The sequence below is a fragment of the Arvicola amphibius genome, chromosome 14 (genome assembly GCF_903992535.2).
Source record: "Arvicola amphibius chromosome 14, mArvAmp1.2, whole genome shotgun sequence".
NCBI classification, from domain to species: domain Eukaryota; kingdom Metazoa; phylum Chordata; class Mammalia; order Rodentia; family Cricetidae; genus Arvicola; species Arvicola amphibius.
In genome coordinates this window covers 8845848-8861210 of record NC_052060.1, presented here as the reverse complement: position 1 = coordinate 8861210, position 15363 = coordinate 8845848, and the positions used below count along the sequence as shown (strand labels likewise).

At 43.6% G+C, this 15363-nt stretch overlaps 1 protein-coding gene across 1 annotated transcript; it reads left to right on the top strand.

Moving 5' to 3' along the window:
- Positions 1–835: 835 nt before the first annotated feature.
- On the top strand, positions 836–967 carry LOC119801377 (thymosin beta-4-like). Its single transcript, XM_038311937.1, has one exon. The coding sequence runs from the start codon at positions 836–838 to the stop codon at positions 965–967; it is 132 nt and encodes a 43-aa protein (XP_038167865.1).
- The last annotated feature ends 14396 nt before the right edge of the window (positions 968–15363 follow it).

Genomic DNA, 15363 nt, shown 5'->3' with positions numbered 1-15363 from the left:
TAAGAACAGGAGCTAGGCAAAGGTAGTCTCTTCAATAGGCAGCGATAGGAAAGCTGGCTATCCACACGCAGGAGCTAGAAATTCTGACTGTCAGCAGGTTTCCAAAAGCTCTGTCAGGGGACAGGAGCACCTACTGCTAAGGGGTGCATGTGAATGTGAGGGAAGGGGTGCACACACCTATGCAGCCTGTGTGGAGACCAGAGTGCCTCTCTCTTATTGCCTATTTCTCTCTCTCTCTCTCTCTCTCTCTCTCTCTCTCTCTCTCTCTCTCTCTCTCTCTCTCTCTCTCTCTGTCTACAGGCAGTGTCTCAATGAACTGGAAGCTTTTTGTTTCTACTTGCCTGCTGGCTGGTGAGTCAGCTCTACAGATCCTTCTGCTGGGGTTCTAGATATGACCAGCCATGTTCAGCTTTTTCTCTGAGTGCCTGGGATTTGAACTCAGGACCTCATACTTTCAGAGCCAGTGCTTTCGCCTAGTGAGGCATTTCTCTAGCTTGAATAGACATTTCTCAAAAGAAAACATGCTAGTCACTAGTAAGTATGTATTTGAAAAAAACATTTAGCATCCCTAATTATCAGGGAAACACAAATTAAAACTGCAAGAAGAGGTCATTTCTTGTATGTGGGAATGGCTGTCACCAAAAAGACTAGTGATACCAAGTGCTGACCAGGAGAAGGAGAGGAAGGAATTCTTGTGCACTGTAAGTAGGGATGCTAATGACTATTTACAGAAAACATTGAAGGTCTTCAAAAATTTGCAAATGGATCCTTGGTGGCCACTGAGATCGGATTCTTCTCATTAATACACCTTGTTCCATCCACTCCTTGGGCACCCATGCCTGACCAACCCGATACGGCTGAGATCAAGAAATCTGGTAAGTCGAAATTAAAGAAGACAGAAAGGGAAAGGAAAAGTCTGCCCTCAAAAGAAACGGTTGCCCAGGAGAAACAGGCTGGTGAGTCATGAACGCAGTGTGCACGGTACGCCCTACACATGTTGTGAGTGTAGTGTGCACGGTACGCCCCAGACGCATCGTGAGTGCAGTGTGCACGGTACGCCCTACACATGTTGTGAGTGTAGTGTGCACGGTACGCCCCAGACGCGTCGTGAGTGCAGTGTGCATGGTACGCCCCACAAGCGTCGCCTTCTTGTTTCCATTTTTTAGCTGTAAGATGGAAAGAGTGGATCAGGTTTAAATGGCTGCTGTTTTTTTCCCACCAGAGAATGGGAACTGCTGGTCAGGAAGGCCATGCCTGTCTCTCTGGCCCACCTGCAGCTCAGGCTGGAGGGAAGAAGAAACTGCAGGCTAGTGAGGGAGAAGGCTGGGTGGGAGGTGGTGGAATCTTGAGTAAAATTCAGGATGGTTCAAAGTGTCCAGCAGGCTAGTTTAGTCAGAGTGCCATTGTTTTATTCAAATGATTTAATTGTTGGGATACACATTTTAAATATCCAAAGAAAAGGCTTTAAAACTTGAAAAAAATTCCAAATACAACTACCATATGATCTAGTCTCCGCACTGTTGGGGTCATTATCCACAGGAAAGCAGATCAGTATGTTCAGGAGATAACCAAAATACCATGTAATGGTAGCATAATTCATAATTTTCAAGATATAAGAGATAAGCCCATATTTATCAATGGATGTGCGACTGAGGAAAATGTGTGTACCCATGAGTAGTGTTCAGTCTTTAAAGAGAGGAGGATACATTGTCACTAGAGACAACATGGGTGGGATTGGAGATACTACATTAAGTCAAATAAGCCAGGCACAGAAAGGCAAATACTGCAGAATATCAGGGCTTTGTTGAGTCTTTAAAAGAGAAGGGACTCAGAGAGTAAATCTTGGTCATGGTCCCCTGGGGTGTGTATGAGGGATTGAAGGAGGCTGACTGATGGGCAAAGGACTCCAATCTTCAGTTGCGTAGGAGAAATAATATCAAGAAATCTATTGCATATAGCTGTTACTATAGTGAATGACACTATGTATTTGAAAACTGATAGTAGATATTTCAGGGTCCTTGTCATTAAAGTAAGTGTGGGCTCCTGAGAATCAAGGAGCCCCAGGTCCATGCTCTCTCTACTCTGGATAATTTCTCCTTACCACTTCACAAAGATAGCTAGTGTAGCGATGCACCTGTTCATGACTTAACTATTTTGCTATGTATACACAAATCAAAGCATCGCTATATGTCAATTATATATAAAATTTTATTTATAATTAAAATATTAAGTACTTAGCATTAGTGATCTCAAATATTTAAAATAATATTTTGTGAAAACCAACACCAAAATATATTAGGATTATAATCCAGAATTTAAAATACTTTAGTGTGGTGCCTTTCCAATCTATCTCCTGCCTGCATCTCCCCAACCCTCCTGCTGTCTCCAGCCTGGGGCAGATACGTTTATCTGTGTAGACTTTCCCCCCAAAATACACAGTCTGGCTCCTCCTGTAATGTAGTGGCCACACTGAACAAGCAGCAACTAGGACAAAGAAATCTTTTTTTTTAAAAAGGATTTATTATGTATAGTGTTCTGCCTGCATGTATGCCTGCAGGCCAGAAGAGGGCACCAGATCTCATTACAGATGACTGTGAGCCACCATATGTGTGGGTGCTGGGAATTGAACTCAGGACCTTGGGAAGAACTGCCAGTACGTTTAACCTCTGAGCCATTTTTCCAGCCCCAGACACAGGAATTTTAAAGCAAATTCATTTTTATTTAACTGTCTCTTTAAGTCTCTACCAATGTACTCTTTCTCCCAAGATATAGAGGTTATAGCTCAAGCATTATCCCTTTTCCTTTCCACTTTTGTTTTATGTGTATGGGTGTTTTGCCTGAATGCATGTCTGTGTTCTGCATGTTTTCCTGGTGCCCACATAGGCTAGAATAGAGCATCAGATCTCTTGGAACTGGAGTTACAGATGGTTGTCAGTCACCAGTGGGGGCTGGGAATGGAACCTGTGTCCTCTGGAAGAGCAGCCAGTGCTCTTTACCACTGAGGACAACTTTCAAGAGTTGATTCTCCCTATATGTGTCTCAGGAGAAGCACTCTGGTAGGATTTGTCAAGCTCGGCCACAGGTGCTTTTACCTGATGGGCCTTTATAGTCCCAGGGCAAGGTGGTAATGGGAATTGAGAAGGTCAGGCTCAGGAAAGAATTCTAAATCCAGTTCACTTTAAGGCTAAGTCCATCCTCTCTCCCAGCTTGCCTTGGCCATGGGCTTGAAGCCTGGCATTTGAAAGTAGGAAGTCGAGGGCCTTACTTTTCCTTGCTTTGTTCTTTCCCTTGCTTCCTCCCTGTTGGGGGAGGCTGCATGTTTGTTTCCAGCTGCTTAGACCCCGAAATAATCACTCAGAAACTACATTATTTGCAATACTGTTTGGCCAATAGCTTAAGCATATTGCTAGCTAGCTCTTATATCTTTGGTTACCTATTTCCATTACTTTATATTTTACCACAAGCTTGTGGCTTACTGGCAAGGTTCCAGCTGGCAGCTCACATCTTTCTCCTCTGGCGGCTACATGGCTTCTCTTTGACTCTGCCTTCTTTCTCCCAGCATTCAGTTTAGTTTTCTCTGCTTAGCTCTAGTCTGTCCTATCAGAGGCCAAAACAGCTAGACATAAACACATAGACAGAAGGACCTCCCACACCACCTCCCAACCCCAGAAGAGTCAGAAGTAGCTCCAGAAGTATTGGCAAAGCTTTAGGTTGACTAGGGCTTTGTGGATAATCAAGTTTGCAGTTAATGTTCCAGGCTAATGCCTCTTCAGGGACCCCATGCTCGCCCCAAGAACTTCCTGTTCCCCACAAATGTCATAATTTCACACTTCTTTATGGTTGAATACAATCTTATATACTTATTTATTTATATTGTCTACTTAGTTTTTCGAGACAGAGTTTTTGTTTTGTTTTGTTTTTGAGTGTGTGCGTGTGTAATAGCTCTGTCTGTCCTGGAACTCTCTTTGTAGACCAGACTGGCCTCGAACTCAAAGAGATTCACCTGCCTCTTTCCCTGCCCCCACCCTGCAGTGCTGAGGTTAAAGACGTGTGCCACCACTTTCCGGAGTTGAATACAATACTGTTATGCACACGTACATTTTGTTTATCCATTCATCTGTTGACGGACAGTGAGGTTGATTCTATTTTTTAGTTAGTGTGAACTACACAATGAACAAGACCGTGCATGTATCTTTGTGGCGTGCTAACTTAGAGTACTTCAGTACACAGCCAGGAGTGGTGTATAGCCAGGCTTTCCCAGTTTTATTTTTTTAACTTTCCAAGGAACCTCCTCATTAACTTCCATGGTTAGTGCCAGCATCCGTTTACAGTCGCATCTGTAACTAGTCTTTCTCTGCACCGCCAGTCAACTCCCTAATAACGACACAGAGGCCTATTACCAATTATGAAAGTTCGGCCTTAACTTAAGCTTGCTTCACTAGCTCTTATAACTTAACCCATATATATATTAAATTAACCTACGTTCTGCCACATGGCCTTTACCTCTCTTCCATTCTGTGTGCCCAACTCATTCCCGGCCTCCATGGCCTCTCCGCTTCTGTTCTTCCCAGTGTGCTCTCTGTGCCTGGAAGCCCTGGCTATACCTCCTGCCTAGTTATTGCCCATTTAGTTCTTTATGAAAGCAACCAGAAGGTGTCTTGGAAAGACACATCTACACAGTGCACAAGAAGATTACTCCACAGCCAGGCAGTGGTGGCGCACACCTTTAATCCCAGCACTCGGGAGGCAGAGGCAGAGGCAGGCGGATCTCTGTGAGTTCAAGATCAGCCTGGTCTATAGAGCGAGTTCCAGGACAGGCACCAAAGTTACAGAGAAACTTTGTCTGGAAATCCCAAAAATAAAATAAAAAAAAACGTAAAAGTTTGATCAAGTGTTGTGATGCCTCTACCATTGCTCTTGCTGCTCAGGATGCTGTTACTATTCTGAGTCTGTGATTCACATAAACTTCAGGATTTGTCCCATTTCTATGAAAAATGTCATTGAAATGTTGATGGGAATCACATTTAACCTGTAGAACACTTTTGGTAATTCAGCATTTACAATACTAATTCTGCTATTCTTTTAAGTGTAGAAGATCTGTCCACCTTCCAGTTTCTTCTTCAGTTTCTTTCCCAGAGTCTTAAGGTTTTTGTCTCCTTGTGCAAGTTTGTTTCTAGTATTTTTCTGAAGCTCTTGTGAGTGGTGTTTTTTTTCTGATTTTTTTTCTTGCAAGTTTATCATTGTATAGTTTTCCTATATTGACTAGGAATCTTACTACTCTGCTGGAATGTGTTACAGGTGTGAGAGTTTTCTGGAGGACTATTTAGGGTCTTTCAAAGTATAGAATCACTTTGTCTCTAAGTGGGGGTTCACTCTTTACTATTTGTGTCTTTTTATCTGTTTTATTTTTCTTTGTCTTGTTGCACTAGGGAAGACCTAGACATTAGACTGGATAAGAGCAAAGAGATTGGACCCCTTTGCTTTGCTCCTAATTTTAGAGGAATTGCTTTCAGATGTTCTCACTTGGTGTGGCGTTAGCGATCTGTTTATTGTAAGCAGAACTTAATTATGTTGAAATATGCTCCTTTAATTCCTACTTCCTTCGGGGCTCTTACCATAAAGGCATGTTACCTTTGCCAAATGTCTTTGTGCATCTATTAAGATATTAATGTGATTCCCTTTATATAGTGTATGACATTTATTGTTTTGCATTTTGTTGTTGCTGTGGTTTTTTCAGACAGGGTTTTTCTGTGGCAGCCCTGGCCATCCTGGAACTCGTTCTGTAGATCAGGCTGTCTCCAAACTCAGAGATCTTGGCTTTTGCCTCCCTAGTGCTGGGTTTAAAGTCACGAGCCGTCACAGCTGGACCAGTCTGCACATTTTGAACCAACCTCACATCCTTGGGATGAAACATGGTCATGATGTGTGAGCCCCTGAAAATGTTCTTGAATGGAGTTTGTCTTGCTCAGCATTTTCACAGTTGTGTATATCAGGGAGATGACCTCGTTTTTTTTCTTTGCTATGTTCTCATCCACTTTTGGTATCAGGGCAATACTGGCTTCATAGAATGAGTTTGGATGTTTGTTGTCTCCTTCTACGTTATGGGACAGTTTGAGAAATATCAGTGTTAGGCCAGCCTTAAAAGTTTGGTAGATAGAATTCAGTAGTAAATCTGTCCAGTCCTAGGTTTTCTTTATGGGGAGACTTTCAATAACTGCTTCAGTCTTGTTGACTGTTGTGTGTATGCTTAAATTATTTAGATATCCTAGATTTAAAATTGGCGGATCTTGAGCTGGGAATGGCGCCACACACTTAAATCCCAGAACTAGGAGGCAGAAGCAGGTGGATCTCTGAGTTCAAGACCACAGAGAAACCCTGTTTCCCCAAACCAAAATAAAATAAAAGATGGATCTTATGAGCTTAGATACTTATTTCTTCTTGACTTCTTGTTCAAAGTATTTAACAATGATCCTCTTGATTTTATTGCAATATGGGTAACAATCCCTTTTCTTTCCAGTTAGATGTATTTTTTGGAGACAGGAGACAGTTGGATTTTTTTAAATACAGCTAGTTAGCCTGTATATGTAGTTATTGGTGAGTTGAAGTAATTTACATTTTAAATTATTATTGAGAGATTTTACTGCTTCATACAGTTTTTTTTTGGTGTTACTCTGGCTTAGGTTTACATTCCTTCCTTCCTTTCTTTCTTGTTAGTACTGCATTTGCTGTTTCACTGTGTTGCACGTGATGGGTTACTTCCTACCTTCACTTGGCGTTTGCTTGTATAATCTCTCATTAAATTTATTCCTATGCTCTGAAATTAAAAATTCTTTCCTCTAGATATAGCATTCCTTTAAGTATCCTCTGCAGTGATAGGTTTGTGGCCTTAGTTTAGTTTGTCTTCAAATTTCTTTATTCCTCTGTCCATCTTAAAACAGCTTTTCTGGGCATTGTAGAGTCCTGAGTGAATGTGTTTTGTTGACATGAGTAAGACCGTGTCAAAGATCTCAATGCCGGGGCTGGAGAGATGGCTCAGCGGTTAAGAGCATTGCCTGCTCTTCCAAAGGTCCTGAGTTCAATTCCCAGCAACCACATGGTGGCTCACAACCATCTGTAATGAGGTGCCCTCTTCTGGCCTTCAGACATACACACAGACACAATATTGTATACATAATAAATAAATAAATAAATAAATAAATAAATAAATAAATAAATAAATAAATTTTTTTTTTTAAAAAAAAGATCCCAATGCCTCAGACTCATGGGAACATCAAAGCCTTCCTCAGGTCCAGCTCAGGGACATGGAAAAGTCTACCTATGATCAGTGTGTAAATGTTGACAGTGTGCATCATTGGGATATGGAACTCTGGGGATACCTGTGGGGGTTATCTCAATTACATTGGGATAGAACAACCCCTCTTAATTGTGGGCAAGACCATTCTCTGTTCAGGGGACCCTGGGCTGTGTAAATGGAGAAAAGGGGCTCAGCAATGGCTCGCATTCATCTTCCTCTGTTCCCTGAATGTGGATGTCATGCAGCCAGGCTCCATCTCTGGCCACCACGCCCTTCTTTCCTGCTGGCATGTCTTCCCTGCCATGGTAGACAGTAACTGTCTTAATTAGGGGTTTATTGCTGTGAAGGGACAGCATGGTCACAGCAAACCCTTATGAAGGAAAACATTTCATTGGAATCGCTTACAGGTCAGAGGCTTAGACCCATCATAGTGAGAAGCATGGTGACAAACAGGCAGACATGGCACCGGAGAGGAGCTGAGCGTTCTGCATCTGGATTGGCAGAGAGCAGGAAGGGAAAGCTGGGCCTGGCTTGAGCAACTGAAACCCCAAATCCCACCCGCAGTGACACACTTCCTCCAACAAGGCCACGCCTCCTAACAGTCCCACTTCCTGTGAACCTATGGGGGCCATTTTCTTTCAAACTACCACAGTATCCTTCCAGAACTGCGAGCCAAAATGACCCATTTCCCTTACGTTGCTTCTGCCGGGGGACTGTAGCACAGCAGCAGGAGAGGGTCTACTCGGCATTGCTGACTGTTCATCGTGCTGTCACCTTCTCTCATCCATTGCGCTGACCCCGGTGCCACTGGCCTTCCGCAGTCCTGGGTTGAAGGTCACTGACTCTTTTCACTAGCATGCTTTTTAATTTTTTTTTTCTGCATGTGTTTACCTATGTCAACATCTTTACATCTGACTGGCCTTCTTCCGCAGTCCTGGGTTGAAGGTCACTGACTCTTTTCACTAGCATGCTTTTTAATTTTTTTTTTCTGCATGTGTTTACCTATGTCAGCATCTTTACATCTGGTAGTGGAGGCTTATGACCAGCTAAAGGAGTTATGTCGATGCTGACTTCTTTTTGCATGTGTCTTGGATTTCTGTTATGGCTTGCACACGTTTGTTTGGAAATCGCTTAGGGATTTGTTTGGGTGCCGTCTTATGATGCAGCCTGCTCTTGAATGCTCAGTCCCAGCATCTTCAGTGAAAATTAAACAAATATTTGGATGAGGCGTCTGCTTCAGCCATGCTGGGGAGCTGTGTGGCTGGACCATGCTCTGCGTGGCTAGCTTCTTTCTGGGGTGCTGCTCGCCACTTCCCTCACCTAGTCCAGCTATTCTCTGGTTGCTTTTGTGAGTTTCCACAGCTCTTCTACTTTCCCTGTCTAGAATAGACTGTATTCTGTCTTGTACTGACTCCTCTCCTCAACTGGGACATGTGGATGCAGATCTTCACTTGGTGTCTTGCCTGAGAGTCTCCTGTCTGATTTAAAAGGTTTTTATTTGTTTTCAATATTGAAAAGGAAAGATTTTTCAATAAGAATCTGAATTTTTAACTTTGTCGGAAATTTGAAAATCTTTGGCACCTCTAAGATGCGTTTCCACGTTAGAATGGGCTGGAGGAGGCGCAGCAGAGTCATCCTGCTGCCTCTTCTGGTTGTGTGCATTCGGAACATCTGAGCAGCCCCCTTGCTCATTAAAAGCGAACAAACCGTTCACTTTGTCTGTGAGTTGCTAGAGTCTGTCTTTAGTTTTTTTTTACTAGCAAATTCCTCCTCATGCTGATTCCTGCCTGCTGCATTAGTTGCTTTCCTTGTTGCTATGACAAACAGGACATAGAAAAGGAGGGTTTATTTTGGCCTACAGCTGAGGTGCTGTCCGTCGCGGTGGGGAGAGACAGTAGTGTGAGGTGCGACTGCTGGCCATGCTCTCACGCTCAGAAAGCAGAGAGAGGCAAATGCTTGTGCTCCGATTGCCTCCTCCTTGTTCTTCTGTCCAGAACCCCAGCCACTGAGCTGGTGCCACTCACATTCAGCGTGAGTCGTCCCACTCTGATTAACCCCGTCTCAAAAATGCTATCACAGACATGACTAGGACTCGTGCCCTCCAGGCTTCAAGTTGACAATCGGTATTAACCACCACATCTGCTGTAGTTAATAACATCTTAAATCAAACTTTCCCTACCCAAATTGATACATGCTCTCTCAATTTGATTCTGATTTATATAGGGCGACTAGAACTCCTTCTCTGATATGCTTTCAGGAAGTAGCAAGGACAAAAATCAGAGAGAGAGCTTTAGACTAGACAATGTTCATTTGGATCCCAATTCTATCTTTTCTTACATAGGCTTAGACAAGGCACGACTTTTCTGAACATGGATGTTATCTATACAATAGGAATATTATGTCTACCACACAGGTTTTTCTTTTCTTTTTTAAAAAATATTTATTTATTTATTATGTATACAATATTCTGTCTGTGTGTATGCCTGCATGCCAGAAGAGGGCACCAGACCCCATTACAGATGGTTGTGAGCCACCATGTGGTTGCTGGGAATTGAACTCAGGACCTTTGGAAGAGCAGGCAGTGCTCTTAACCTCTGAGCCATCTCTCCAGCCCCACACAGGATTTTCTTAAAGATTAGAGCAAATACACACAGATAGAGATGAGAATAACACAGAGATCAACAATAACTCAGTAAACCAGCAACAACAGCAAGTGATCGAGAGCTGGATGGGTGAGTGAGGGAGAGAGACAGAGAGAGCAGGCAGATAGTGATGACTCAGGAAGGTCCTTGAGTGTTGGCTGTATTTGGCAACTCGTCATGAACATACTGTCCAGTCTTCAGCTCTGAGGATCCATTTTATCTGTACTCCAGCAGCGTCCACACTGTGGAGACTGACTTACGTCAACATAGCTCACACGGCTATTTCAGTCTTTAGGGTAAATGAAATGACTCACTTTTCCAGGAATCGGTTTATTACTCATGCCGCTGCCTGTTGTGAAGTTAGAAAGTGATTACTTATCGTCAGTTTCGATACCACTATACATAGAGACAGCAACCTTAAGCTACAAAACATCAAGCTCCTGCTGAAGAACATGTAGACATTCTAATATTACAGGCATAGCTGTAATACTTTGACAGTATCTCAATAGTGTACCAGTTAGGTATTGTCGTGTATTTGCTTTCTCTGTTTGAGACGTTTTGTGCTTGGTAGAGTGTAAGGATTAGAATCAGGAATCGATGCTGTAAAGGAGTCATGGGGTAATTAGTAGATTGCCAAGTAGACGACAGTCAGCATCCCTAGATCTGAAAGCTGCCACCTGGGGACCTTTACACAGCCCCACCAGAGAAGCAGTGCTGTGAGAGGCAGGACCTGCCTGTGTCCTGAGAGGGTCTTCCTGGTTTGTCTCTGGGTTGGGCAAATGGAAGAAGCATCCATTTATTCTCTTTGGGGAAGTCTCCTTCAGGCAGCAAGGTTTTATTCGGAGCACGTATCTGGAGTGTGGCTGAGAGTTACAAAGGCACACGACGGTTACTCAAGCACTTGTATACTGACAAAAGGAGACTCGGTTAGAAGAGTTGTCAGAGACCTGACTGTCTGTGTTTGTCCTTCACCAAGCAGCAGAGAGCAGCCTGCCGAGAATGCAGACTGTGTGGTTTTGATGTACTACATGGCTTTACACAGTACAGAATAAACGGGTCATCCTAATTACAAAATAAGGGTCACAACGTGCCCAGTCAGAGAATGGAAAACAGTAGATGTGCTCATGTTTGGAATCAGAGAAACAAGGTAGCTATGGGATGGAGAGAAGGCTGCTATGTCTGCTGGGAGCAGGACTGAGACATCCCAGAGGCATCTGTCAGTGTTGTGATTTGAGATGGAAATGCCCTCCAAGGACTCATCCCTTGATGGGTTTATAATCTGATGGGCTACGGGTGGGGGTGACAGACACTGAAGGAGAGGGACTTAGCTGAAAGGAGATGGCCCTAGAGGACTGTATCCTGTGGCTTCCAACACATTCTCATTCACATTCTCTCCACCTCCCTCCATGCCCAACAACCATGGACTTAGCCGAGCAGCCACGTGCCGTCATTCTCCACCAAGATGCTCCGCCTCACTAGAGTCTCCCCAGGATGGACTCAAATGACCCTCGACTGAAAAGTCTGAAGCCAGGAGCCCAAATAAGCCTTTCTCTCTCCAAATGGACTTCCTTAACTGTGCTTTCATGGGGTTGGGAGCCGGGTGACATATTAAACCAACACTACCACCGTCATGTGTGCTTGTTGCAGCCCGGGTGACACTGCCACCACTGTGTGCCCTTGCTGCAGGGCTGTTTATTGCATCTCCAGACTGGCCATGTTTGGCACTTCAGGAGTGTGGTCATGTGCGTATTTAAGGCAATGTGTAGAGAGAGATGCTACACAGGAAACTGACTGTAAGATGACAGTGAGAGATTGGAACATTGATATTCTGGTTCAAGTACTCTCAGCAAGATAATTTGTGACAAAGAAAAGGAGCAAGTGGGCTTTTCTTGTGGGCAGCTAGGGGAAATTGAGAAGTGAGTTCCAATAAAAAGCTGGACTTCATGCAGCCATAGAGGACAAGTGGAGGCTCCAGGTTTTGTTTTTCAGTATTAAAGGCCAGAGAATTTGAGCACTTGTCTGAGTTACTTTCTTTTATTGTTGTGGAGACATATGATGAAGACAATTTATTAAAAAAAAAAAAAACAAAAGCCTCTAATTGGAGCTCAGCATTCTAGAGGGTAATAGAGTTCCAGACCATCACGCGGAAAGCATGGCAGCAAGAGTCAGATACAGTGTTGGAGCAGTAGCTAACATGTTGATACAGCAACACAATGCCGAGGGAAAGAGAGAGGAGGCTTTTGAAACCTCAAAGCATACCCCCCAGTGACAAACCTTCTCCAACAAGGCCACACCTTCTAATCTTTCCCAAACAGTTTTACCCTACTAGGGACTAAGCTTTCAAATATATGAGTCAGTGGGAGCCGTTCTCATTCAGACTATTACTTCTGTACTATATACAGCTGTACATGTTAATGACACAAGTTTAAAAAGTCACTGCAAGTGTCAAAGCCAGCAGCTCAGTCCTAGCATGGCACCAGGGAGGTGGCATTTCCCGACCATTAACAATGAGCAGTAGCACAGAAAGGACATGGGCTCTCCTCTATCCCCAACCTTGGCTTCCCTCGAGAGAAAATGGAATTTGCCTGGGAATGGCGTCAAGCAGCCTTGCTCATGCAGGCATCTGCTCTCGGAGCTCTTCCTCTGAGCACAGCTTGCCTCGTGGCTCCTGCAGCTCAACAGCCATGATGTTCTGCTGCTACAGTTTCTATGCCTGGTCTGACTTGCACTGTACCGTCCGTTACCCTTTGATCATGAAGAACTGCCCATCCCATCCTCATTAGGACCTCAAGGTTCCCTTAAACCAAGCAATCTTCTACATGTTGACATCTGGTTATGCCAACACCATTTGTTGAAGATGCTTTTCCCTTTTCCATTGTACCATTTTGGCTTCTTTGTCAAAAATCAGGTATTCATAGGTGTGTGGATTAATGTCAGGGTCTTCAGCTATGTTCACAGCAGCATTATTCATAAAAACCAGAACCTGGAAACAGCCTAGATGCCCCTCAACAGAAGAATGGATAAAGGAAATATGATACATATATACAAAGAAGTATTACTCAGCAATAAAAAACAATGACATCATGAAATTTGCTGGCAAATGGATGTAACGAGAAAAAAAACATTCAGAGTGAGGTAACCCAGACTCAGAAAGACAAACACAGTATGTATTCACTCATAAGTGGATATCAGATGTAAAGCAAAGGATAACTGTAGTGATGAGCTGCAGGCTGCGTTCCTGCCGCCTGGCTCCCGGCCACCTGGCTAGCTTATGCCCCAAAATAACAACACACCAATTGTATTCTTTTAAACACTGCCTGGCCCATTAGTTTCAGCCTCTTACTCACATCTTGACTAACCCATATCTAATAATCTGTGTAACACCACGAGTGGTGTCTTACCGGGAAAGATTCAGCATGTCTGACCTGGTGGCTGGCTTCATGGCGACTGTCTCAGCGAGGAGGGCAGGGCAATTGTCTGAGCCATCTGCCTCACTTCCTTCTTCCTGTTCTGTCTACTCCACCCACCTAAGGGCTGGCCTATTAAATGGGCCAAGGCAGTTTCTTTATTAATGAATGACATCAACACAAACAGAAGACTCTCCCACATCAGATAACCACACTACAATCTAGAGAAGCTAGGTAACAAGGAGGACCCTAAGAGGGATGAATGGATCGCCCTGGGAAGGGGAACTAGATGAGATCTCCTGGGTAAACTGGGTAAACTGAAGGAGCAGTAAAGGGGAGGCTATGGGGGATGAGAACACAAGGGAATGGGATGGTCGAGTTGAGGGAGGGGCAGACAGGGAGAGCAATGAAAGAGATATCTTGATGGAGGGAGCCATTATAGGGTTAGGGAGAAACCTGGTTCTAAGGAAATTCCCAGGAATTCACAAGATGACCCCAGCTAGAACTCCTAGCAATAGTGGGGTGAGGGTGCCTGAAATGGCCTTCTCCTTTAAGCAGATTGGTGAATACCTCAACTCTCATCCTAGAGCCTTCATCCAGTAATTGATGGAACCAGATGCAGAGATCCACAACCAAGCACTGAGCCAAACTCCAGGAATCCAGTTGAAGAGAGGGAGGAAGGGATATATGAACCATGGAGGTCAAGATCATGAAGAAAAAGAAACACAAGAACTCATTAACTACCAAATCATAAAGGTTATGCAGTAAAAATAAGCCTAACAGCTGAGTTTACTGAAACCAGAAAGGATTTATCTTATTCTCTGAAAAACAAAAGCAATCATTTCTGTAGCTATTGCCCTTCAACCTAGAGCCTAAAATGTTGCAGGGTATTTGTACACTGCATGAAGATGTATCTATGTTTTGCCTCATCAGCTTAAGGCACCTGATTCATCTGAAAAAGAGCTGAATGGCCAACAGCTAGGCAGGAGAGAGTCGACAGGACTTCCGGGGAGAGAGAGGAACTCAGGGAATGAAGGTAGGCACATGCATTTTGCCAGTGAAGCATGGAGCAAGTCGGATGGATGGTACTGAGGAGAGCCATGTGACCAAGGATAGATTAATAGAATAGGATTAATTTAAGTTATAAGTGCTAGTTAGTTAAGCCTAAGTTAAAGACAAGTTTTCATAATTAATAAGAAGTTTCCATGTCATTATTTGGGGGCTGGTGATCCAAAGAAAGTCCAACAACAAAGACTTGCTACATTTGGTACCCAATGTAGGACCACGTATGTCCACTTAGGGCCTGAGAAAGCTGAAAAAAAAGTTCTGAACTTGGATCTGGACAGGGAGCCAGACACAGCTTCTTCGTAACAGCTGTCTCTCAAGTAGGCCCGATGCTCACACCATACAGAGGCCTGGCTCCTTTAAGAGGCTCTGCTGTGCAGCCCAACACTTGAGCAACTGGCATGCTTCTTGACATTACACCTGCCACGATGTGTACACCATGTCTCAGAACTGTGATGGTTAGGAGCAGCTGTAATGGTTAAACATAGCATGGCTTGGATGGTTAGACATGGTTCCTGCTGCTACCCGTGGACACAAAGGGTGTGGAGCCAGTTACCAGCACCCTGTGTTAAGTGGAGCCCTAAGGTAGGTGACCTGACCATTTAAGTTTTGGCTCAGGTAGTCAGAGAGGCTGCAGGGATGCAATAAAGCCAAGTCTAGACTGAGAAAACCTCTGAACAGGTACAATATGCTTTAAAAGGTGCTTTGGTACTGAAGTAAGAAAAGAAAATGGTATAGACTATCATAGAAAAAATAGTTTAAAAGTAATAAAGTCTTAAAAAAGAGTAAAGTAATATAAAAAGAATAAGTCATATAAGGATAAGATATATCATAACATGGAATGCTTGTACCCTCTATGAAACTGACATGAAATTTATGCCCTGGCAATGCTGAAGCATTCACGGGTAGCTCATATATGGTTGTTCTGTTGAACTTGTCCATTTTGGGTTTCATG

What these genes read in the sequence shown, in the direction of transcription:
- LOC119801377 (XM_038311937.1), top strand. Translation starts at nt 836, where the DNA reads ATGCCTGACCAACCCGATACGGCTGAGATCAAGAAATCTGGTAAGTCG.